The sequence below is a fragment of the Populus trichocarpa genome, chromosome 3 (assembly GCF_000002775.5).
Source record: "Populus trichocarpa isolate Nisqually-1 chromosome 3, P.trichocarpa_v4.1, whole genome shotgun sequence".
Lineage (NCBI taxonomy): Eukaryota > Viridiplantae > Streptophyta > Magnoliopsida > Malpighiales > Salicaceae > Populus > Populus trichocarpa.
This window is the reverse complement of record NC_037287.2, coordinates 3,713,733-3,741,719: the sequence shown is the minus strand read 5'-3', so window position 1 is coordinate 3,741,719 and position 27,987 is coordinate 3,713,733. Positions and strand designations below refer to the sequence as shown.

The following is a 27,987-nucleotide window of genomic DNA, read 5'->3' as shown; positions in this document are numbered from 1 at the left end:
TTAGTGAATATCCAAAAAAATTCTGAAAATTTTCTAATCAATTCCAGGTATTTAAATATCATCCTACTTGTAGGTTTAATATTCATATCAGAATGTTGACTATTAATTCTAAGAAAAAAGAAATTTAGGATTTTTGAAATATTGGTCAAGTTCTCATAGATTCAATAAATTATTTATTAAATTTAAAAAATGCATACAAATATATTTTTTGTGTATATAAAAAAATGCTAAATTATATTATGTATTTTTTATATTTTTTAAAATTAAAATATAATTTTTATTGTTTAAGAGATTTTATCGTATGCACACCACATAATAATAACGGTGGAGCCACTTTAACAAACGTTCAGGGGTCTCTGTCCAGTAAATTTGTCCGTTAGCACACAAAAGTCAGACATCCCAAGCCAATATTAATACTCATGTCCTCCCGTCCCATGCAGTGACACCGACTGGAAACATGGAGAAAAAAACACATGGAAACTCAATAATTAAACCAGAAAACATGGAGAATTGCCCCTCCAATTCCGGGTGCCACCGACTGTTTCTTCCTCTCACATTAGTTATAATATTCATATCTGAATTCTAAGAAAAAAAATTTAGAGTTTTTAAAATATTAGTCAAATTTTCGTGAATTCATTAAATTATATATTAAATTCAAAAAATGCATATAAAGATATTTTTTTGATTTTTTGTGTATATAAAAAAAATACTAAATCATACCGTGTATTTTTTATATTTTTTTAAACAAAAATATAATTTTTATTTTTTGAGAAACTTGGTCGTATGCATATCAAATAAAACATATTTTTTGTATTTTTTGAAAATGAGAAATTTTTCTAGATATTTTTGAGATTTCGACTAAAATTAAGTATTTTAATTCCAGGTCAACATTTTACAGTAGAAGTCTACAGCATCGATATTAAATAAAATTGCTTAAAAAACATGTGAAGGACCCATAAATAATTTTTAATTGATCCTTGATTTTGTTTTTTATAGAATTTTTCCAGAATTTATTTAGTGCCTGTTTGGTAAAAAACTATTTTTTTATTCAAAGCAAAACTATCAAAATAGGTCTAAGGATGTGTTTGTCAAACAATCCCTTAGGCCAAAAATTCCTCAACAAAAAAAGTAACAAATCAAATAAAGCTTTAGTACCTAACCCAAAACAAAACCAATCAAATTGACTCGAAAACACTGGTTCTACCCTAAACCGAATCGAAAACCATGGTTTGACTCAAAACTAAAGCAAAACAAACAATATCAAAACTAAAAAAAACACAAAAACATAAAATTTTCTAACAAAAACAGATCAAACACCAATAACATTAAGAACGCGATAAATATTCAAATTGAAACCCAACAAACACAAATCACAAACCAGATAAGTTTTCATGCAATTAAGGGCAAGGTTTTGTCCGTAATCATGCGTAGATCAAGAATCAAGCATCCATTTTCTTCGATTAACACTCAAAAACCATGATTTGATCAAAATATGTTTGGACAGTCAAAAGAACCTTAGAATTTAAATGCATGAATACATGTTATTAATGTATTTTAACCCTAAATTATTTGCTAAAGATGAAAAGTTAACATGTATGTGCCAAGAATTAACCCAAAATAGCTAAAAAAACAAGCAGATAAGGCAAAGTTCATGAGAAGAACATGAACCTAGAATATGAAAAATTTCCAGAAATTGAAGAACTAATGTCAAAACTCAGATTTGGCCTTCTAGGCCTCTAAACACACTGTTTTTTATCCTCACAAACCACATTACCAATATCAAGCATAGTTGAATCCAAAGAACTAACAAAAAAAATTAAATCATCACAAACATGCATTAAATTTCATCTTCATAACTGCAGCCTAAGACAACCAACAAAACATCAAATTTTGATTAAAAACTAACTCTTTGAATACTTGGAACCCAAACTATGCTTAAGAACCAAGAACATACATAACAACAAAAATATAGGCATCAAACACCCACCACCAATTTTTGGAAGAATCCAAAACTCCCCTATTTTATCAAAATCAGTCACAAACATATTGTCTTGATACTCAGTAACATCAACAATAACTCTAAACAAGATTTAAACAATAAAAATAATATTTTTACGTATTAATCAAAATAAAACTAGAAAACATCATAACACTAAATCAAGTTCAAAAAATATCAAAAGAGGTTTAAACATTAAGAAAGCATGAATAAGCAGGCCACATGGACTCCACCCTTGAGTTGTTACATCGTTGTACCTTCTCCAAGCTTGCTGACTATATAGGTTGTTGTTTTTTCTTCTCTTTTCCTTTCTTCTTTCCCTTTTACTCTTTTTTTTAAAAAAAACTTGTTAGACCTTCTATGTTAAACTCTTGAACCTTCACAATAGGGTCTATTAATAGAGTATTTCTCCATGTTTTTCCTCTCTCTTTTTTCTTTTGTTTTCTCCTCTAATTTCCAGGGGTATTTATAGAGGTTAACTAGGTGTTTTGTGGATTCCCCCATCAGATAGCCCAAATAGAAGTTATAACAAAAGTAGAACTCATGAGAATAAAATATATTTGTTGTCGTGAAAGAAGAAGAAAAGAAAACAAAATAAATCTGAAACAAGGCTTTATATAGAGCCTTATTGCCGCCACTATTCTTTATGAAAACAAGGAAAACTTGCCTCCTCTTACTTCTTTATTTTAGAGGAGAAGTTGTCGCCACTCTGTTTCCTCTTCAAGCATGCACTCCTTTTTTCATTTGTTGTATACTCTCCCAATCTGACATGGAAACTAATTTAAAAATAAAATCCTAATACATAAAGGAAATAATTGATGTTTCCACAAATTATAGGAAATACACAATTAATTATAGAATCCATAAAACACATGGAATCATAAAAGACAAGGCTAGCCGAAACTTAGGGAAAATTGGCAGCCTGGTTGTTGAAACTTAAAGCCCAAATAAGGTTGGATTGGACCCTTCATGCACTTGAATAAAATGGACTAAAGCCTCCTCTTGATGCTCCAATGGATCTCCTATATTAGTCTTAACTGAAACCTGTAAAGCAAGTCCATTTGAATGCTTCCTTTAATGTTTTTAATTTGGACCCTGTAATTGGTGTAATTGGAACATGTAATCCTTGATGGTATTTATGAGTTGATCGACATCATTATTATCTTGGATCCATTAGTTTGCAACTCAATAATTGTCTATTAGAGTTATTTAGGATAATTATATATTGTTTTCTCTACTGCAAAACTCAACAGTCATGATTTTTTTTAATAAACTTGTGTTTTGCATGTTGTAACATTTTGCTCTTTGTTGGGACAAAAAATAAGTTTGACTTATCACTTTTTTTTTTGTTGGAACAATGAACAAAATTCACTTATTAAAGCATAACTGACCTTGTATCGTTTTCGCATACTTCAAGTTTTTGTTTTGTTATAAACAATAGGTTCAAATATTTTTAATTTTTAAGCACATGGTTATCTCTGGATCGTCGTTTATATTCAAACCTGAATGATACAATGATGCTCTAAAAGTTTGAAACTTAAAAATTTTATTCAAAAGCTTTACATTAAAAATCCTAAAACTGGTGTCCAAATTGGGTATGAATCACCAAATTCACCGTGAGTTTATTCATGCCAACTTCGGATTTTATTATCACCACTTCGATTACATATAGATTACGTGGCATTGATTTTTAACAAAACACTTGTATGGTTTGAATTCTGATGATTGAATGTTTGTGGTTTAATTTGTTGGACAGCGGTAGCAAATACTTTTTGTCTATGGTTAGGTCAATTTTCAATTAGTCTTTACTTTTAATAAAAGAAAGAGAACGTTTAGATTTCTATTGGTTCCAATTTTAGAAACAAAAAAGAGGTTAAGATTTCCAAAAGAAATAATAAAAAAATTCAATATGAACAAAAAAAATATTAAGAAGTTTCCCAATTTTTTATATAGTTGTTGAACATTTTAATCACAAAGAAAAAAAAATATTTTGTTTTAAAAGTAAAAATAATTAATATTTTTAATTATTTACTTAGTTTTGTTATCACAAGCAATATTTTTAATTCTTTACTTGTAATTAAATAAAAATTAGGTAGAATTTTTTATAAAAAAAAGGCCAACGTAAATAAATAAAAAGGTAACAATTCTTTAATCATTTTTATATTTTTTTTACCTTTCAAAATAAAAGTAAAGTGAAAACCTTTTTTGAAGTAAATAAAAAAATTCTAGAGGAAAACAAAATTAGCAATACTACCATAATATTTATTTTTATTATTTCAATTTTTTTTAATAAATTTCACTTTTTGAAATTGAAACCAACAAACTAAAAAAAGCATTCAATTATCAAAATTACAAAATAAAATAATAGATATCACATGAGCCTCTAGTATCTTTAGTTCTATTATTACCAAAGTAACCTCAAAATAATTTTTTTATATGAGATGCCAATCAAAACAACACGTTTTAGCCCTCAAAGGACAGTAAGGAGAAAGAATGAGCCCTCTTAACATGGAAAGGAAGGCAACAGTTCTTTAATTAATAATGAGGCTAATTTTAAAAAAAAATTGATAATTTTTTAATTAATTTATTTATTTGTTATTATAATGCATTTCAAGTTTTACTATTTATTTGGAAAAAATATTTTTTTTCTAGTGTAACTTTTATATTCAATAATATTAGATTTTTTATTTTTTTTATATAAAAGATTATAATAACTTTTTGGCAAGTGGAGACTACAATGAATAAAAACTAAGTACATTGAAAGTCTCCCCATAGTTATGTCGTTCTTGATCTATTTGGGTTTTGACTTGTAACAACCTCTTATTCTCCATTTTTATTTGCGTTAATTAGTATCAGAATCCAACAATTATTGATGGTTATTGAGTTGTCGAACAATCATAATTAGAAGAGTGTCATCCTTAATGAGTTATTTTACTTTGCTATGTACCGCAAAACAACCATGATTAAAAGAAATTGCAAAACAGAGATTCTCCTCAGAAAAAAATGTTCGGAACTAACATGTTGTTTCTGTTTGTGTTAGGTTTTGTCATTTGAAATCCTAGTGGTAGGATCTACGATAGAATTACATGCATAAAGATTTTATATTAGGGATCCATAATGAGATGACCTACACAAATGTAGAGATAATCAGTTTCAGTTCGATTCAAGTTTTATCTATAAAAATAACCAAACTGAAATTTCATAAAATACAAAAAATAAAATCGAAACCGAACCAAAACCGGTTCAAACCAACAGGTTTCAGTTCAATTTGGTTCGGTTATTTTATATTAAAAACCAAAACCCAACCCACAAATTTTAGTTCATTTCAGTTTTTGTTATTTTACATTAAAAACAAAAAACTAAATTATTTTTTAGGTTTTTTTTTTTTTTACTTTCTAATGGGTTTTATAATGAACTTAGTTTCAGTTCAGTTCGGTTATTTTATATTTTTTAACTAAACTAGTTCAATTGAAGTTTTTTAATTTCAAGTTTATAAAATCAAAACTAAACCGAATATTTTTTAAAATATTTTAATCAGTTTTTTTTCATAATTCAATTTTTTCAGTTTTTTTTTTTTTCAGTTTTCTTAGTTTAATCAATTTTTTTACTCACCCCTACACACATGCACGTTGTTAAATACCCATACTCACATTAAGATATTAGAAACTCATAATAAAAAACACACACAAAAGTCATAGAGGCCAATTTCCAACTAAAAACTAAACTTAAATACGAGTTCCTTTCATCTCACAAGGACTAAGGCTAGAGTTTTTTTTTTTAAATAAATATTTTTTTGGTTAATTTTATTTTTTCTATTCTATGATGTTTTTCTAGTTTTTTTTTTCTATTTCAAAAAAAAAATATATTTTTTCTAGTTTATTTTTCATATTCAGTATTATTAAAGTTTTTTTAGATTTTTTCTATTTAAATGATTGTAAAAACCTTTTGACAAGTAAGAACCGTGATGAATAAAAATAAAATATTTTGAAATTCTCCCTAAAGTTAAAGTGTTATTGACATGTACCAAACCCTTTAGTCTTTTGATCCATTGAGTCAACGAAAAAGTTCTCCTAAAGGAGACAAGGTAAAAGACATCCCCGGATTAAGCAATCAAGTTGTGCAAGCTTGAAAATTTTATCACGGACGTCGCTTCTCTCACATAATATGAAGTATGATAAAATGAAGCAAAATTATATATCAAATAACGCAACTCACATGGATGGAGAGGTTATACATAAAAAGGTCGACTGGCAGGAAAAGTGTACCTTTCACACCCATACATACGAGGAGGGGCCTTAGCACACCTATGTCGAAGCTGAAGTTTAAGATACCTCCGCAGAAACATTCTACTTCTCTACAAAAGAATGTATTTCACTATGTACCAGTCAAGGGAATAGCATACGTTGCGTTTATGGAGGTAAGATTGGATAATTCTGCCTCAAAGCATTGAATTAATGTTCAATCTTTTGTATTCGAGGGCACGAAGTCCTTGATCCTCTGCTTAAGTTGCTGCATTGAGAAAAGATATCCCATTCAATAAAGCTCAAAAATAAAATAAAAAAAATGGAACAAAAAGTTGAACGCATGTTTTACGAGTCACCTCTAGTTCTTTATGGAGCACTATGAATATTTTTTTCAGTCGTCTGTGTTTCTGCAAGCCATATCATCACAGGTCAAAATAGAAGAGTCTAGGAAGGAAAAAAGAATCTAAAACGAAAGCTATATCAATGTGCTTCCTGAAAAAAGAAGAGTTATCAATCCCAGCCTAGTGATTAAGTTCAAAGGATAACAGCAAAACTGAATGTTTTCAGCACATTTGCAGCTACCAAACTAACAAATACTGTTCCCTCTATTATCAAAGATATAAAAATTACGACCTCAAACTGTACCATAGACCCAAGGAACCAAGCATGGTAGACAAGGACCAAAAAAAACATGCATCAAAATAAATAACTTTGGCCTTATCATAACGATCTTCTACTTGCTGTCTAGATAATCATCTCGCTCAAAGTTGCTTCAAGAGAACCACGTGTTGCATTGTTTCAAACTGCATGTATTCATTAATTGGTTTATCTTATTATTCAATGATCCTACCATTAACACTGACAGATTTTCTCACTTCAGTTGAGTCTAGTTTTCTGGGTGTGGTCACAACTCATTCATCTCACCTTCCTCAAAATGAGAAAGGTTATGTAGTTACTTCAAACTCCCTCACTTGAATTCGTCAAATCAGTCATTGAACTTATCCTCCTTGTCTGTCACTCATCTCTCCTTCCTCAAAATAATAAAACATCTACTTATATCACTCAATGCATTTCACCATCTTCATTACTATTAGATACAACTTATGTAGTCAACAAATTTTGGTTGCTAACATTCTAGTCTAGCAGATGGATGAAAATAACATAACAAGGCTACCTAATTCACTTTCTTTCCTAAAATACCCACAGAAGCAATAGTTCTTATTCCTCATTAAAGGGAGGAGTCCTATGTCTATGCTCTTTAAATACTGAGAAACTAACGGAGCAGATGACAAGGAAACGCCAACCTCAGTTATTGTTTGTACCACTTGAGACGGATAGATGTGTAAAGAATTAATTGGTCACATCTTTTTACCTAATCACTACCGAATTCAAGTGTCTAGACTCTAAAAGTTTGTCTAAATGGATGCAAGTTCCAGCAACTGGTGTCTTCCATTCAACAACAGAATCCTAATTCCCACACCACTAATAACAACTTCACCCAATCATTTCTACCTTGTCCGTGTATTATTGTAAACTATTTCTACAATTTTCAGCCATTAAAAAACCCTGGAATCATCAAGATATCATATTTCATTCCATCAATAGAGTCGGTGGTGCCTGTTCTTTTTCCTAAAGCATATGCAGGTGCAGCCATCCACTAACCCCTAATAATGTTTACAAGTAGAATTTAATTGACCCAGAAAACAAATTAGTAATAACTAAGACACTTTAGTGAATTTAATTTGTATGAATAAATGCAAACTGCCACAGAAAAGGTATCATAAAAAGACTTTATAGCATACCATTCCACATTGACTATAAGAATCCTTCAACTGCACCAAGATGTTATGATATCTATCCATATCCCTGCCTTTTGCAGATTCAAGGTCCTTTCCCAGTTTATGGAACTCATTCCTGCATACAACATCAAGTGTACAAATATAATTAGACAACAAACCTAACAGCACTAGACCAAACCTAGCAAACAGCAAAACAAATGGCTCCTTATAAAAAGAAGATGAAGAAGAATTTTTATGATACCTGTAGCTCTCTAGGATCCTGTTCAAGGAGCAGTAACTATCATATTTATCACGATATTCCTGCACATATTCTTGGTACCTGCATAATAACAGATGGCGCATGATTTAAATTTCATGTCATGGAATTGAGTAATTTTAATCTTACAATGAAAAGAACAATGCAAGCTATGCAACAACAAAGCCTCAATCCAAAACAAATAAGATTACTCACTGAGAAAAATCCTTAATTGGTCCTCTGAGCTCTGGTTCATCCTTTTCATACTTGGAATATGAAGAGCTGTCATCCTCTGAAGAAGATTCCCTCTTCTTGGAAACATTATTGCTATCCTCTGTCATAAGTGTATCTTTCCGTCCATTTATCAAGTCAGCCATCAAATTAGATGGTTGTGTTTTACTTTCCTTTATCGAGTGGGGAAGTGTTCCACATTTAGATTCATGAAGCTTCTGTGCACTGAGAGGGGCTTTCTTGTGGCTTTCTCCATAGCCTTCCATACTATTTCCTAGCTTTGCACTAGTTTCATTCTGTGTTAATCTACTACTTGAGTCAGCCAACTTACTGAACCCAGATCCAACATCAAGATTATCTACACTTGAAACATGTTGCGGCTGAGACTGCATAGCTTTATGGTTAGGTCTTGTTAAATCATCGACACGATGTTCTGGGGACCTCTTAACTCCAGCACTCAGGTTAGGTGAGGGCTTTCCTGAGTCCAATGATACCTTTCCAATAGATTTGCCCTTGTTTATATCTGAATTACAGTTATCTGAAGTGCTTGATTTGTTCTCTGAGTGTTTAAAAGAACCTTTCCTTTCAAACCGTTTTTTAACTGGTGTTTCCTCAAGTAATGGCTCACGGAGTTCTCCTAACTCCAAGTCTGAAAGCTCTCTATGGAGACCTCTTCCACTAACAACTGGGTACTTTTCCATGTCAACTCTGTTGGAGTCCTTTGGTGAAAACCCAAAATTTGAGTTTGAAATTTGTCCAGCATCCTTTGGTCTTCCAAATGCTTCCCCTTGTTTCCTGTAATGGGCATCAAAGGGAGCTGAATGTCTGCCTCCAGCACCACCTTCCTTGGAATTTCTTGGCACCTTTTTCTCCTTCGAAAAAGTATCCTCGTTTTGAGTATCTCTCGAAGCCTTTTCTCTATGAATAGAAAACGCTTCATGCACATAAGAACCCTTTTCTGGGAACTTACAACTAATTCCTGAGCCCTCAGCATGTTTGGATCTGCTTGCAGCTTCCTGAGCTTTCAACCTTGCATTTTGATCAGAAGACCTCCGACCTGATTGTTGAAAATCTGGATTAGATTTTCCAGAAATTGCCTGGTTATACAGCTTTTCTGAGCCAAAATCACTTGCTTGTTTATCAGCTCTATCCATCACTTGAATGGCAGGGCCCTTGTACATGTCTTCATTGTGTTTATCATGAGGACTCCCTGAGAACTGGGCGTCCCTACCCTTAGAAGTGGGCACTCGAGACAAGCTTTCAGCTTTCAATCTTTTGACACGCTCAGATTTACTGTCAAAGGGCTTCACATCAAGGCCCCTTTTTGATTTACTTTTTGATGTTCTCTCTGAGCTGTCTGACTGCTCATGCCTAGAGCTGTCCCTAGCCATATTGTCATCATCATCAAATAAGTTTCCGATGAACATTTGGCGCTCTTGAATCATATCATGATCATGAAAAGTGGATTCTGCTCCTTGCACAGGTTTTTCACCTTCTCTGCTGGAAACCAAACTATCATTTTTAGTTATTTTAATGTCCTTTTCATCACCAGCCAAGTCTTTATCGATTTCAACAGCATCAGATTCATGGCCCTCGATTTCAACAGCATCAGATTCATGGCCCTCGATGTCAACTGCAGCAGATCCGTGGCCCTCAATGTCAACTGCAGCAGATTTATTACCATCTAGCTTCTCATCAATCCCATTCGGCACAGACCTCCAAGGATCAGGAGATGCCAATAATCCTGGTTCAGCGGTCTGCAACTTATGTCCGGGTTCTTTGTCATCATCACTTGTCATGATATCAACATCCTCATCAGAACCCTGCTTACTGTTGGAAGAAGCATCACTTTCACTGTCACTGCTACTCCCAGTTCCACTTCCTACTGGGCTCCTGCTCCTGCTGCGGCTTCCACTGTCACTCCCACTATCACTGCTATCACTCTCACTGTCGCTGTCACTTCCACTATCACTAGAGCTACCTGCCTGCCCTTCACTATTGTCAGAAACCTTCTTCTCACCAAACAAATCAGGCGAAGACTGATCAATGTCACGTTTTTCTAATGCATTTGATTCTTCTCCAAGTTTAGAGTTTGACTGAACTAGTTCCTTGGATGCAACAGCAGGATTTTTCCCCGCAAATCTTGGTTCTGGATCAGGTCTCTGGCCACAATTATCTTCAGGAGCATGTGCTTGCTGATGGTTGTCTTCAGGAGAACTGGAAGTGAAAAAAACACATCTAATAACCCATGTGATGCATATACACACACAAATAGACACAAGGCAATGTACTTCAAAGAGTGTTCATAAAGAAAGTTTTTATTCAATTTTCATCAGTTCTCACCAAGGGACAATTCACTAGAGCAGATTAAGGCAAAAATATGACTAGAGCCCAATTATAAGAAGGTAGCAGAAGTACCAACCCAATGGAATCCTATGGATTCATTTCAATTTCACATACCCCATAAGAATGATTAACCAACAAAATACAGAGATAAAAAAAAAATTGAAGCGTTGTAAAAAAAACCTCCAAGACTGACTTGTAAATTCCCAAATGTTTAGAGCAAGAGGAGAAATTAAAAGGTTCAAAACCCACAAGCTAAAGACAAGCACAAAAAAGAAAACAAAGCATACTAAAAAATCAACACTCATGAATTGAGAGGTTTGGCATAAAGGAATTCTTTGTGCCCTAGCAAGATCAATTTCTCAGCCATGTAACAATGAAAGGAGAACAGAGCAGGATATCATGCCTCAGCCAATTAATTATGATTCAATTAGTATTAGGTAATTCTGCCAAATATCCTCATTTTAATTCATTCTTCCAGGAAATATTGTTAAGATCTAGTAGCAATTGAAAGGAGAACAAAACAGGATATTGTAAGTTGTAACAACCTGGCCACAGAATCAGCCAAATGAAAGAAACTTCTATCACATAAATTAGTATGTACCTTCCACTTTCGGATGAAGGTTTCTTGAATTTTTCTGACTCCATTCCTGGTTTCAAGATATATCTTCCTGGAGCTTGAAAATTTGCTATCTGATACTCAAGATTGAATGAGAAGACATAAGATCACTAGCTATTCTAAAACCAATAAACAAAGGTTTTAACTGATTACCTTTTTTATAATGGGCTCAATCTTCTTAGCAGAGTTTGGAATTGTACCCGAAACAGCTTTCTCCAAAGCCTACAAAACATGGGAGGTAGAGTTTACAAAGACCAAGAAACCAGTAAAGAGCTAGTCACAGAAAATTTACAAGGACCAGAGAAACCAACAAAGATCTCATTGCAGAAAAGCATCTAAGCACAAGGAAGCATGGAACAAACCGAAGAAGCAGCATGTAGCAAATATAGAACCAAATATTTAGTGAAAAGTATTTCAGATAGAAGTATCTGCCCCTTACCTTCAAGCTCATCCCTTTAGGGTTCTGGATCAGTAAATTAACCAGCATACTCTGCAAATCCATTGGTTTGGCCCCCATGTTCCCTTTGCGCCCGGTTGTCTCCCATAAAGAACTAGTAGCCCTGGCTGGGATTTCATTCTCTGAGCTAGCAGCATTCTCTTTATTTTTCATCTGGGTAGGAATGTACTCTTCTGTGCTCACATGATGCTTAGTGATGCTTCCAGTTCCAAATGGAGATGCTGGAGCGCCAGATTGTTCTGGTGGGGATGGTAGAGGTGAAGAAGAGAGTCTACCTTTCACAATAGCAGTTGAAGGCAGTGCAGGTTTATAGGTGGATTTAGGGAAGCCGCCTCCACCTGCAGTTGGTGCATAGTTTAAACAAATTTGAATAGTAGAAATTGAAAATGAGCAGAGCAGCAACAGTAGGAAAGAAAAATACCATGTTATAAGGATTTTAAGCTTCTTACACTTCTGTGCAGAGACCATATAGAAAAGGTGCATTTTTTAATCACATGAAAATCACTAGTATACCTTGGGGAGGCTCAACTTTCCGCTTTTTAAATGGAGGTTCTTTCTTTTGCTTAAAGGTTCTCCATGGATTAGCTGGAAACAAGAGAAACATTAACAAATAAAGCTCTATTTGTTTGACGGAATGTATTTCCATCAGAAAATAATTTGAATATAGAAACATAGCCTCAATGGACAACAGAATCAACTTCATCCTAACATTTCAATCACATGCCTAAAACGTTTGTTGGATTCTCTTCTCTAAGTGAAAGTCATGTGAATGGAGAAAAACCACACACTGCACAAAACAAAAAAGATCAGAATCTAAGTCAACTTACACTCAACAGCTGCTAATTGCTTTATTTGACTCTTTGCGGCTGGGTTTCCATGGTCTAACACGATAGCTCTATCATCAGGGAAAAAAAATTAAAATTACAACATTAGTTAAACTAGCATTATGGGTGGTGGCATCACTTTCAATGTTATGCCTTCTGCTCAAAACTATTTAATAACTGTCAATAAAAACCAATCAAGCATCACTACAGAGAACAATCCGCCAAAGTCTTTTACAAAGATGTTGCTAAGAATCTGAACCGAGGGCTTGCTGATCCATTTTTTTTCCTTTTCATACGAAGTTGAACTACAAAGACCATCCACATTTACATATAATAAAGCCCAACTAGTCAGGATAAAATAACCTACTTAATTGAGATCTGAAAACATCTAAGCTGAGCCTTTTATTGAAAACCCACAGTACACATTATTGAATCATCTATACAGACTATAAAATAAAGCATATGCTGGAAGAACTAGCGAAAGAATCTTTACACAACGTGCCTAATACAGCAAACAACAAACAGTCAGATTTAGGAACATATGTAAGATCAACATTTCTAGCAATATCAACAAGAGTTAATCTGCAATAAAAGATCAGGATTCAAGTAATATCAACAATAGTCAATCTGCAAGGACACATCCATTTGCTTAACATTCAAGTGAATAATGCTAAGAATACTAAGTAATATAATCCAAAGAGATATTCAGACACAAGTGACAATGATTAAGAAAAAAAAACATGTTAAAGATACCTAGGCTCTAGCAATTAAATAATTTCAAGAAATAAAGGGGGCGTAAAAGCATCATATGACATACTTGCGAGATTTAAATTTGCGTTCAGCTTCCTCTGACAGCATCTTAACATGGTTCTTAGTTGACTCATCCAAGATACGTTGGACATTGACCTTCCGCCAGGCACATCCAGATTCTACAAGCAAACCATTTCCATCTACGCCACCCTGTCGTTCTTCATATATGTCACAGAGGTCACCCAATTCCCTCGACCATGTAAATCTGAATTCTTTACCACCCACATCAATAACCTAATGCAATTATATAAACCCAAATAAAGCTATCAATTTTAGACAAATAATAATAGTAGCAAAGAAAATTAAATTAAACACTAAAAATAATTGTCTAAAGGAAAAAGAAGAGAAATTTATGTAAGTGACTCACATTCCCATCAGGGTTATTAGCCATGGAACCAAACTTAATTCTAGCAGTGCCACCCTGAGCTTCAATTCTTCTGATCTCATCCACCAAGTCAGGTGCCAACCTTATAATCATGGCAAAAGCAAGTGGGTTATTTCCCGGAATTAAAGAGAAGGTCTCTTCGACACCCGGGTTTGAAGACGAAGATGACTTGGCATTGATCGGACCCGGACCCGGACGGTTGTTGCGGGGGTTGTTATTGGAGGAACCAAGGGAGAGGCGGGAGGCTGGTGTAGGGCGGTGGACAGGCGGAGGAGGTGGTAAGGAGGAGCGCCTAGGACCAGAGCCGCCGCCTCCTCGGCCGCCGCGCTTGGAGGATCCTCCGTACATTATTTGTAAATTAGAGGAGGTTGCTAATGATAATTAGCATTAAAATTAAATAAATAGATCAATAAATACAGTACAGTAATCTGTTAAGCGGGAGGGCGGGGGGTGGGGGTTTCCTCGAGGGGGTGATTCGGTCGCGAGAGAGACGCAGCCAGTGATGGAGAATAAAATTATTTTATTTTTATTTTTATTTTTAATTCATATGAACTTTATAAAATTTTAGCAGCAAAAACATTATATTCTTTTGGATTTTCTTTATTTTGTAGAGTTGTTTTTAGTTTTGTGTGACGATAATGAAAGTATCAAGAAGGATGAATTAAAATTTCAAAATTCATTTTGTTAAATAATTAAAAAAGTTTGTCAGATTTTTTGAATCTTTTCATTTATAGAAGTAAAAAAAAAAAAAACCTAAAGCAATGATAATATTTCTTAAAAAAACAAGGAAGCCAAAGTTAATCGTTTCATCAATTATTATGTAACTATAGTATCTTTTATTTTAATTTTATTGATTTGTTTAAAACATTTTTTAAGTTTTAATCAAACTAAAATGTCAATGTAGTATTGTACTAGTTTACATGCCCTTGTTAACAAGTCAAATAAAAAACAAAATTCAGGCCGTATAGAATTATTTTATATTGTTATTAAACTTGGTCTCGAAAATCAACTTTAAAATCTCTTGACTTAACCCCTCATCTATCCCAGATTTAAAATTAAACGTGTAGGATTTATCCTAATATGACACAGTCAACTTGGTTAGTCCAAAGAAAACCTAAATGATCAATAACAAAATTTTAAGGATGAAAGTGAGAAAAAATGAAGAAATTGAAAGGGAAAAAAATCTATTAACCTAACTTCTTGCCTAACCCTAGATTAAAATTAAATTTGTGGGATTTGCTCTGACATGACCCTGTCAACCTGGCTGGTTTAAAAACAATCTAGACAATTGATAAAAAAAATCTAAGAATGAAATTGAGAAAAATTGATGTGTATGACTCTAAATCTTTTTAGTTTGTAAGTATGATGGGTTAAGAACTATTTAAAAAACTTATTTTATATTATTTAATTTTTCATGTGTGTTTGGTAATGAGATGTGGATTTTCAAAAATATATTAAAATGATTATTTTATATTTTTTAATATCAGCACATCAAAACAATTAGAAAACACTTAAGAAAATTAATTTGATGTTTTTCCAGATGAGAAGCAGTTTGCAAAGTACTTTAAAAAGCGAATTGAAATGCATTACTATACACACCCTTCATGTTATGCATAAATAGGAAACTAATGGAAGAAAAAACATTAATTTGATTTGGTACAATCCAAGCAAGGTCAAATTTAGATTTTGGCGTAAAATTTTCTACTATCTAGTTTTACGCTATCGAGCATAACTTTCGACTCAACTATTGAACTGAGATGAGATTCTTACAGGATTTTATAGACATATTGTTTCTACATTGGGTTAATATTTCAAGTTAATCGGAGTTTGGGAAGGGGATATTTTAGATTGTCGAAGTTACTAGACGAATCGTGTCAAATCTTTCTATTTGGACCTTTATCTATTGTTCGGAATATATCTAGAGCTAAAAATAGAATTCTGCTAGGATTCCAATTGGGTTAGAAAGCAGACATTCATATCTTCTCTGGCAATATATGGTAGGTATGCAAATTCATATAGATAGGGGGAGAACAATGTGTTTGAAGTAAGGACTGAAATCTGCCAAAAATATACGAAAATTGAAGAAACATTGTTTCCTTGTGTATTATGGATTCCAGTCAATACAAGGATTGTTTAATGTTTTTGAAAGCATGTGTGGCAGCTATTGATTTAACTATTCTACAAGGATTTCATGTCAAACAATGAGATATTTATGAAAGCAATTATATCCATAGTTTGCAAGAATTCCATATCCATTACAGAATGTACGTGATGGCAAGAAAGCTTGGGATTCTTTTGTTATTCTTTTCCTTATTTTACATGGTATCCTTACACAATTTAAGATTTTTTTTAGGATATACTTTCAACTAGACAAAGAAAAAAAAACTTTAGTATTCAAGACAATTTCTTTCAAGCAAGGAAAGAGGATTAATGAACGACACAAAGACACAAAGAAACATTATTTCATCTACAAGTTTCAGATTCAGCTACAAAGGATCTGATACAAGGAGGTATGATTTTAAGGTTGTTTTGATAACTTGTATTAATTTGAATATTTATTAAGGTTTATTTATTGTTTTAATTAATATTTGTGATTTTAATTTTTAGACTTTTATTTATGTTGGGTTTGTTTTGGCCCAAAATCATTGTTTAGATTTGTTTTAGGCATTAGGCTTGTGCTTAGCTGAATTTTAATTAAGGTCCATTGGTTTGCAACCCAATATGGGACCATTAGGGTTATTATCTTAGAACTATATTATGTTTTGTTTTGCTGCAAATTTGGGGTAGCCTTTAGACATTAATGAAATTTAGTTTTACTTGAGCAAACTTCTTTTTCTTTGTTGGGACAGAGTAAATTCGACTTATCAAGGTATAATTGTTCTTGTGGTGTCAATCGCAATAATCCAATACCTCTGATTCTTAGTTACATGTTAATTTTGAGTCAAGGTTCAACCAAACCTGATTATTCAGCTTTCTTAGGGAAATTATCATCTTCGTTGTGAGTTACGTAACCATGTGATCACGAGTTTCGCATCATGATTTATAAAAATTAATATTTTTTCACAATTTAATTAATGTTAGTCGTTATGTTTTAATTAAATATAAACTAGGAATTATATATTAATATTAACATATGTTATAATATTATTATTAAGTATTGTATTGATGGTACAATTGTTAATCCTAAGTTTTTAACTAGTTGATGCTTATATATAGTTATGGACTAGATCTTTGGGTTGGGCTTCGCAACGGATAAGATTAATTTTTTTAACGTAAAAAAAATATATAAGCATTGCTAATGTTTTCTAGTAGAAAAAAAAACTATGCGAAGATTTACCTAATGTGACCTGGTGGTTCTGAAGGCAACTCAAACGATCGGTAAAAACATAGTTTGATTATAAAAACTCAAGACAACATCTTCTTATAGATATTGAGAGGGAAACAAATTTGATCGACCTAGATTAACCTACCAAATTCGCAATCCTAGTTATGAAATCATGATAACCCTATATAAAGTAAATCAAAACTAATTTTGAAACTCAATTCCTAAATAACCCAATATTGAAAGATTAAATTGAAGAAGAAAAACTAATTTAAAAAATGACCTAAGTCAACCTGAGTTAATTTACTAAACAAATGACTCGTGTTATAAGACCAGGATAACCCTATAAAAAATAAATAAAAAATTATGAAGCCTATTTTCCTATCAACTTAATGTTAAATGATAAAATTCAAAAAAAAATTCAATGCAAAATAAACACCAAAAAACGCAGTCAACTCGGGTTAACTCGCCAAACCCACGAGGCTTAGATAATCTCATAGAAAGTAAACTGGAAAAAAGACCCGAGTCAACTCGGGTTAATCTGCTGAATTGACAACCTGGGTCATTAGACTTGGATAACTTATTGAAAGTAAATCAAAACAAATTGTGAAGCTCAATTTTCAAACAACACAATATTAAAGAAATGAAATTGGGATTTTTTTTTGAAAAAACAACCAAGTTAATCTGCCAAACCCATGATTCAGGTCGTGAGATCAAGATAACCACACAAAAAATAAATTGAAACAAATTATGAAGCCTAATTTCCATTGAACCCAATGTTAAATAATAAAATTAAAAAATCAATTAAATAAGGACAAAAAATAACCCGAGTCAACTCAGGTTAATTCACCAAACTCATGACTTAGGTCATAGGACTAGAATAATCTCATAGAAAGTAAACTAAAAAATAATTAAATTCAACCTAGGTTAACTTGTTAAACCGTGACTCGAGTCATTAGATTATGATAACTCTATAAAAAACAAATAGAAATAAATTATAAAGCTTAATCTCAATGAACCCAATACTAAATGATCAAATTGAAAAAAAAATTAAATCTAAAAAAGGACATAATAAAACTATCCGAGTTTACCCGGGTTAACTGGCGAAACTAGTGACCTAAGTCATGAGATCAGGATAACCTCTTAGAAAGTAAGCTAAAACAAATCATGAAGCATAATTCCTAATCAACTAATGTTGAAAGATGAAATTGAAAAAACTTTCAATTAAAAAAAAAAAACTCGAGTTAATCGGGTTAACCTGCCATACCAAAAACGTAGGTTAGAGATTGAGATAACTATAGAGAAGGTAAACCGCAACAAATCATGAAGCACAATCTCCAAAAAAACAAATATTAAAGGATGAAATTAGAAAAAAAACATAGATTTAAGAAAAAAAACCAAAAAATAATCATCATTGTAATGAATAATATTTTATGAGGTAGTGCAGAGTAAAAACACCACTTTTTTTGTTTTTTGTTAATAAGTCTTACACACTTATCATCATCCTATAAAATAAAGTGCTTTGAACATTTATCGTTTTGAAGAATTATTTACTTTTTAATTGTAGTCAATCAATTAGTTATAAGTGATAATAATTTTGTTTATATAAAATTATATTTATTATTAATAAACATTTATTTATCTTTATTAATCATTTATTTTTAATTAATTAGCATAAACTAAAGATAAAGTCATTCTTATAAAAATGTTTTGTAAAGAAAATTATAAAGTAGTTATAATTATGAGATTTCTATTGCATCAAAGCATTATTTTTAAAAATATTGGGTGGATACTTTATTAAGACTATATATTAATTAGAATTGTTGAGATCGGTATATGCCCTTTCTATTATTAAAAGAAGTCATTGTTCTTATAAACTAATGTATGAAAGATATCTAGAACTAATATATAAGTGATTGATGCAACAATATTATTCAATAGTTTCACCCACATTTAACTAGTGTTTTTTCTATGTTTCATATATAAAATGCCTTGACATTCTCTGTTTTATGTTTTGAAGGCACTTTTGGATGAAAGATGCAAAAATGAGTAAATTGGAGGTAATTGACAGATTTGACTTTCAGTCGATGTTTTGTGCAGAGCATGAGTTCTAGAGGTCGAAAATGAAGTGATTTTAGTGGCATTAAAAAGCTAACATCCATACCTTTCTGGACATCTAAGGCAAGAAAATAAAATAAGGAAGAGCATGAAAATCGCAGCCTTCAAAGTCAAATCTCGCAATCTGTAAATATTGACCTTCGTCCATTCCGACTTGAATATATGGAGCTACAGAAGTCAAATTGATGCAAACTCAATTGTTTTGGATTCCTGACTCAAAGGCCTATCAACGCTCCAAATTTCAGCCCAAAACGATGTCATATACGGGAGATATGATTTTTCAAAGATGACAACTGAATTCTACCAGTAAACACGTTTCGTGAAGAAACGAGTCTAAATTAAGTTCCGAAGCATCTAAATCGACATCCAAGTTTTTATTTCAGCAATTTAGCTCCTCTAAGTCAAAGCTTGAAGATTTCATGCAAGGCTATTTCTCCTTTTTTAGGAAAATAGTTATTGAACTACTTAAATGTAAACTGTCTACTTAAGGGAGGACTATTTGGTAAAATAGAGACTAGGGTTTCCTAGGATGTAAAAAGAATGAGAGAAGAGAAGGGGGGTAGCCAGCCAAGAAGAGAAAAACGCCCCCTTCCTTTAAGAAACCCGAAATTATGCATTCCTCCTTCTTCTTGATTAGTTGTTCAACAAACATGCAAGGCTAAACTTTTTTCTTGGTTGCAAGGACATGGAAACCTTTGGATTTCAAGAACTATGAGATTTATTTTACCTTTTCTTTTCAGTTTATATGATGAATATGTTTTTTCTCATATGCTTATTTTTCCTATGATTGTTTATTTTAATTGCTAGAGCGGACTCTAAGTTATTATTGTAGACAATCTATTACTAAGTTTGATATCAAAACTAGAGTTATGGTATATGAACTTGTGAAGCAACTGAGTTTAATAATTTTGCGGATCTACGTTATTAATCTTAGGGAGAACATTCAATCAAATCAAACATAGACTGCGGACAATTATGTTTTCTTGATTAATCAATTTATTTAGTTCTTAAGGCTGCCATTGAATTAAATTACTAGTGCGGACACTATGGTTGTTTGATAGCTAGGGTTAGTTATACGGTGGATTCGTTAACTAACCAATGTTAAGAAGAGATAAATATTTATAATATAAATTGATGTTTCATTTCCATGATCAATTCTGATTTCTGTAAGTGGATGTGTGTTTGCGACCAAAGTTTGTTCTCTTGATAATTTTCTGATTTTATTAAATTTTGTTTGATAGTTTTTTATTTTCTATTGCTTTAGCCTAGATAACGTCCAACCCCCCCCCCAAATTGCATATCATCAAGCATAAAAATCTGACTTGAACCTTCCTCGTGGGATCGACCCCTTGCTTGCTTTATACTATCTTGTGTGTTGTGTTTGGAGCTAGGGTAATTAATTTGTGCGACCACGACATCGCAACAGTGATTGTCGTATGACATGTACAATGAACTGACCCGCATGAGGATGTCATATGAAGAGATTATTTGTGTCTATAGAAAGACTCATGTGACAGTTGTTTAACTAATCCAAACTTGAGATCACTAAGTTATCTTATATAAGGAATGTTATGTTTTGATCCTAACTATAATTTGCTTTAATCAAAGGTAACAAACAGACAGATATTGAGTATAACATGAACTATATGAAAGTTTTTAAATGATCAAAAGATGATTCACCATCCTAGATAAATTAGAAAAAAGTGTTTCATCTATTCTCAAATAGTATTGATTGTGAAATTCTTGCACAAGGTGTAAAGAGATTTGAAAATAGTTTTAAATCTCATTAAAAAAATCAATGATTATGATGTTGAAAACAAATATAATTTGACATAGTAAACATACTACATGCTTAAATATCCAACTCAAAACATTCTTGATGAAAGGATAATAGTTACACTAAACAACTAGTGAGTCAAAATGATACGAACCTAAAGGGTAAGAACTTTATAACCCGCAAACAAGATAGAAACAACCTAATAAAACTAAAATTAGATTGATAAAAACTCGATCTAATGATTACTTGAACCAAGAAACTAGAGTTATTGGATGAAAGACCTTTACCATTGGATTATAAAGAATCAAGAACTGAAGGTATAAGGAATAACAATATAAAGACAATTAATTTTTTATAAGTCCTAAAAAGTTCATTGAAGAATCAAAAGTATGGGTAACCTCTTACACACACAATATTATTCTAAAATAAAACAAAGTCTAAAAAAAATATAAGAACTCTACTAGGTAAAAGATCCTAAATAAGACTGGAAAAATAACAAAAGAGTTCTAAATAGAATAAGAAAAATAATCATAGACCAACTAGGAAAATAATGCAACTCTTGTATAGTAGCTTCTAAGCTTTACCTTAAGACATTTTCGGTTTCTAATTGCTTTGAAATTCTAAAAAAAGCCTTTAGAATTTGTGGATAATTTTAGCTTGATTCAATGGTCAGATAATTTTTTTTACTTATTAGCATACGATTGTACATTATAAAAATAAGCTCAAAACAGTCTTTAATGTCATTGAATAATAAGAAAACCTTGCCAAAAAGAAAATCCTCAAAATAAAAGGAAACATAAGTTATTGTTGCTTCTCCCTATGCTGCCAAGACTAATGAATACTTTAAGCCCAATAAGGATCTCCTTTTCTTTACATAGATCACATTAATTAAAGCTTTATCCATTCTTTGTTGAAAGTCTTGCAACTTTCATTGGCCCAAATATATTGAAAAAGCCAATTGAATGTCTCTTTAATCTTTTTAGCCCTTGACCTTATAATTGGTCTCATTGGCACCTCTAATGTAGTGTTTAGTTATTATCTTAGGATAGAAGGGACGAAGACAATGAAGACAAAAATCTGGTTGGTTGAAGAGATAGAGACAAAGACATAAAAATAAATATATTGCTATGATAGTTTTGGAGTAAATTTCTATATTAATAAAATAGGAGGTATAGAGGAGACATGTTTCCAGAGATAATATGATGTGAATCTCATAATCACACGGTTATATAACCCACACACAAACGATACAACTCTCGGAACACTAAGAAATCAGGTTTCGTAGTGTGACACAGATATTATCTTAAACCTAAGCACCAATACTATTATAATCTAAAATCCCCACCCAATGAATAGAAATTTGCAAATGAGAAGTATAGGATGACTCCACGAAGACAGTTGTTTTTTGATAAGTTGATTCAATTCATTAGAGAACCAAAGTAGGAGAATACTCTCTCTCTCTCTCTCACACACACACACACACACACACACACACACACACACACACACACATATATATATATATATATATATATATATATATATATATATATATAATTCATTAGAGAACCAAATTAGGAGAATACTCTCTCTCTCTCTCTCTCTCTCTCTCTCTCTCTCACACACACACACACACACACACACACACACACACACATATATATATATATATATATATATTCATTAGAGAACCAAAGTAGGAGAATACTCTCTCTCTCTCTCTCTCTCACACACACACACACACACACACATATATATATAATTCATTAGAGAACCAAAGTAGGAGAATACTCTCTCTCTCTCTCTCTCTCTCTCTCACACACACACACACACACACACACACACACACACACACACATATATATATATATATATATATATATATATATATATAATTTCATTTATCAAAGTCTGGAACCCTTACACTCCCTTTCAAAAGAGTATTTATAGTGTCAAAAGACCTAAAACTTAATGGTCTGAACATAAGTCCATAAATACAATAAATTAAGTTTTATAACAATTAAAATAATAAAGCTCAAACTCAATGCAAGCATGCAACCAAAAGCATCCTTGAAAAAAAAAAAGGCTATCAGCCTTGTGTTTTGCTCTATAAAGACTCCATAACTCAAGAAAATCTAGCATTTATTGCCTTCCTTTTTTTATTCCAAATATTATTTAAATCTCATTACCATCTCCTTCATTGCTTACATTAATTAAAGTATGTTCATCCTTTTTTGAAATCTTAACACTTGCCTTGGCCTAAATATCTCGAATCAGCCCAATCAATGCCTCTTTAATCTTCTTGGCTAGTGACCCTGTAATTGGCCTAATTGGTAACTCTAAAGGATTATGTGGTAATGCTTGTTAATTTTCACCATCTTTTGTATTAGTGAGCTGGTCTGTATCATCTCTTTTATCCTCAAAAGGATTCAACCTTGAATTGTCACTTATAAGAGATATTAGAAATATTGAAAGTAGCGCTAACACCATACCCACCTGTTAGATCTACTTTGTACATATTGTCATTAATCTTCTCAAGTATTTGGAAATGCCTATCTTTTTATGGTTGCAATTTTGATTTCCTATAGGTCGGAAACCTCTCTTTACACATATGCACCAAAACTCAATCACCTAGTTGGAAAAAAAACGTGTTTATGCCCCTTATTTATCTTGGATGCATATTGGTCATTCTTTTTTTTTTTTTTTTTCAATATGCTTTCTTACATTTTCATAGAGTGCCTTCACCATTTGTGTATTTTTATTACCATCAAGACTAACCCTTTTATCAACAGGTAAATGAATCAAATCTAATGGAGTTAATGGGTTAAATCCATAAATAACCTTAAATTGTGAAAAATCAGTAATAGAATACACACTATGATTATAAGCAAACTAAATGAATGGTAAGCAATCTTCCCAACTCTCAAGGTTCTTTTGAATGACAGTACATAAAAGTGTAGTTAAAATCCTATTAACTACTTTTATTTGACCATCAGTTTTATGGATGATAAGTAGTAAAAAACAATAACTTAGTTCCTAACTTTTTTCACAAAACCTTCCAAACATAGCTAAGAAAATTTACATCACGATCTGAAATTATGCTCCTAGGAATCCTATGAAGTCCTACTATCTCTATAAGGAATAAATCAATAATGTTGTTTACATCATAAATTTTATGACATGCTATGAGACGTGACATCTTAAAAAACCTATCAACAACTACAAAGATAGAGTCCCTTCCTCTTTTCGACCTAGGTAAACCTAAAAACAAATCCATAGAAATATTCACCCAAGGTTTTTTAGGTAGAGGTAAAGGCATATATAAATCATGTGGTAAAACCTTAGACTTAGCTTTTCTACATGTAATGCATCCATCACACACTTTTTGCACATCGGGTTTCGTTTTAGGCTAGTAAAAGTGTTCATACAATATATCTAAAGTCTTAGCGACACCAAAATGACCCATTAAATTGCCCCAATGAGCTTCACGAACAAGAAATTGACGCATAAAACTATTAGACACACGAAGTCTATTTTTTAAAAACAAGTATCCATCAAGTCTATAAACCTTTCTAGAAGCTGAATTTTCACATGCACGAAATACATTAGTAAAATCACTATCATTCACATGCTCAAATCCTAACAACTTAGCATCCAAGGTAGGTAAAAGAGCATACCTTCACGATAGCGCATCATCCACTATATATTCCTTACCTTGCTTGTATATGATCACATATGAGAATGTTTCAATGAATTCCATCCATTTTGCATGCTGCTGATTCAACTACCTTGTGCTTTCAAATGCTTTAATGATTCATGATCCGAATGAATATGATTTTTTTTGCCACAAGTAATGTTGTCATGTCTCCAAAGTTCTCACCAAAGCATAAAGTTTCTTGTCATAAGTAGGGTAGTTCAACACTACACTATTGAGCTTTTTGCTGAAATAAGCAATAAGTCATTTATATTGTATTAAACCAACTCCAATACCTATTTCTAAGGCATCACATTCAATCTTAAAAGCTTTCGTAAAGTCAAGTAAAGCTAATAAAGGTGTTAAACAAAGTTTTTCTTTCAACAAGTTAAATGCATTATCTTGTTCAATACCCCATTTAAAACCAATTGACTTTTTGAAGATCTCAATGAGTGGTGGTGCAGCTAGTGTGCTAAAATCCTTAACAAACCTCTTATAGAAATTAGCCAAACCATGGAAACTTCTTACCTCAATCATAAATTTAGGTGTAGGCCAATCTTGGATGACCTTAACCTTGTTTTCATCCATCTTAATACTATGTGCAGTTACAACATATCCAATAAACATAATTTTCTCCATGTAAATGGTACACTTCTTAAGATTAACATACAATTTCTCATCACGCAATACACTAAATACGCTACACAAATGATCAAGATGCTCATTCAAGTTTTTGTTATAGATTAGGGTATTATCAAAATACACAACCATAAATTTATCTATAAATGCATGTAACACATGATTCATTAGCCTTATAAATGTACGAGGTGAATTTGTAAGTCCAAATGACATAACTAACCATTCATACAAACCATGCTTATTCTTAAATGCAATTTTCCATTCATCTTCTTTTTTTATCCTAATCTAATGGTACCCACTTTCAAATCAATTTCATAGAAAGTACATAATCCATGTAACTCATCTAGCATGTCATCAAGCATAGGGATATGATGTATATACTTTACTGTTATGTTGTTGATGGCTTGAAAATCAACACACATCTTTCATGTTCCATCCTTTTTAGGCATAAGTAATACTAGCACAACACAAGGACTTATCCTCTCATAAATGTACCCCTTCATTATCAGCTCATCAACTTGCATTTGAAGCTCCTTCATCTTCTTGAGATTAATTATATAGGCTGGTAAGTTAGGAATCACAACTCCGGGTACAAGATCAATCTGATGTTCTATTCCTTTTAATGGTAGTAATATGCAAAAAATGTCTTTAAGAAATATATCATCAAACTCATGCAATAAAGAAACAGTCACACTAGGAACAATATGATTTGATCTCACCCTTTCTTGCATAGAAATTTAGTTGTTTCTTTAATTTTTCCACACAATGATCATCACTCACACTTACTTTTTTCACTTCTCGGGTTTTACCTCTACTCTCAACTGGTTTAATTATTGATTTTGAATTAGTTGAATCTAATGATATTCTCTTACCATTGTGCGTACATGAATTTTCTCTCCTCAACCTCACATTCCCTTTTCAACTTTAATTAATCATTATACACTTGTTTTGAAGATAGAGGTACAAGAGTGATGACTTTACCATTTTTTACCATCATATATCTATTTCTAAATCTATCATGAATAGCCCTTCTATCAAACTACCATGGACGCCCCAAAAGTAAGTGACTAACATGCATTAGAACCACATCACACATAACATCATTAGAATATCTACCAATAGCAAATGATATCATCATCTATTTAGTGACTTTGACCTTACCATATTCATTCAACCACTGTAATTTATAAGGTTCAGGATGCTTCACGGTATTCAAATTCAATTTTCTAGAAAGATTAATACTAGCTACATTGGTACAACTACTTTAATTAAGTATCATACTACATACTTATGTTTTGGATATGACATCTAGTGTGAAAGATGTTCTTCCTTTGTTGATCTACATCATCCTCTTTGACTTGTGCATTCAGAACACGCCTTACAACCAAGGCCTCCCCCTCAATTGGATATGCAATCTCTACATCACTATAATCCTCCAAATATGGCATCTCATCAACATCAGATTTGTCATTTTAGATTCAATCTTACCATGATTAATGATCATTGTTCTCTTATTTGGGCACTAAGAAGTAATGTATCCACTTTCCAAACACCTGAACATTTTATATCACGATTACATATAGGTTATAAATCAATTTTACCTTTCCTATTAGTAGGCGTCTCCTTCTTGGCCTTGGGTGGTTGGCCTCAACATGCATAAAACACTTTGGTTGGGCATCCTCCTTTCTTTTTGGATTTGGCGTCCAAACTGATGAAGAAGATGCCAAACTAATTTGTGGTCTTACGCTACCCCTTATTTTGATTTGTCTCTCCACCTTTCTTACCATAGGTACCATGTCCTCCAACTCCATATAATGTTGCAACTCCACAACATTAGCAATGTCCATATTCAGCACATTAAAAAATCTAGCCATGGTGGCTTCTCTATCCTCAACAATATTGGTCTAAATCATTTTTATTTCTGTCTCCTTGTGATATTCATCTACTATCTTAAAACCTTGAGTCAGACCTTGTAGCTTCAAAAATAAATCACTATAATAGTGATGAGGAACAAAACACTTATTCATCATGACTTTCATCTCGTCTCATGTCTTTACAGGTCGCTTCCTATTCCTTCTTCTACTAATCACAATCTAATCCCACCAAATTAATGCATAATCTATAAATTCAATGACCACCAATTTCACCTTTTTTGTTCAGGATAACTATGGCAATAAAAAATCTAATCAACCTTTTTCTCCCGCTTTAAATAAACCTTGAGATCATTTTTACATTGTAAATTAGGAATTTTTAGTTTAATAGAGTCCAAATCCCCATCCATATTGTCATGGTTCCCCACATTATGAAACTTTCCCCTCTGGTCAAATTGGCCTCTTTGTCTAAACCTAAAATCCCTTCGGTTTCTAAGCTAATGAGGACTTCCCCTCTGTCCTAAAGTATCAGCCTAAAAAACTCTATCACTAAAGTCATCATCATCTACCCAAAAATCACCATAGTTAGCCTCTACATGCCTTTCAGCTTTACTATCATGGTT

General features: G+C 32.3%; 1 protein-coding gene across 1 annotated transcript; it reads right to left on the bottom strand.

The window, feature by feature from the left end:
* Window positions 1-6,168: 6,168 nt before the first annotated feature.
* On the bottom strand, window positions 6,169-14,403 carry LOC18096714 (uncharacterized). The gene is made up of 12 exons (XM_024597578.2): window positions 13,926-14,403; window positions 13,566-13,792; window positions 12,752-12,819; window positions 12,438-12,509; window positions 11,907-12,262; window positions 11,621-11,689; window positions 11,453-11,541; window positions 8,491-10,722; window positions 8,281-8,358; window positions 8,043-8,154; window positions 6,597-6,647; window positions 6,169-6,505 (listed from the first exon to the last, which is right to left on the bottom strand). Exons 1-12 carry the CDS (start codon window positions 14,289-14,291, stop codon window positions 6,455-6,457), a joined length of 3,771 nt encoding a protein of 1,256 aa, XP_024453346.2. The 5' UTR covers window positions 14,292-14,403; the 3' UTR covers window positions 6,169-6,454.
* Between the last annotated feature and the right edge of the window lie 13,584 nt (window positions 14,404-27,987).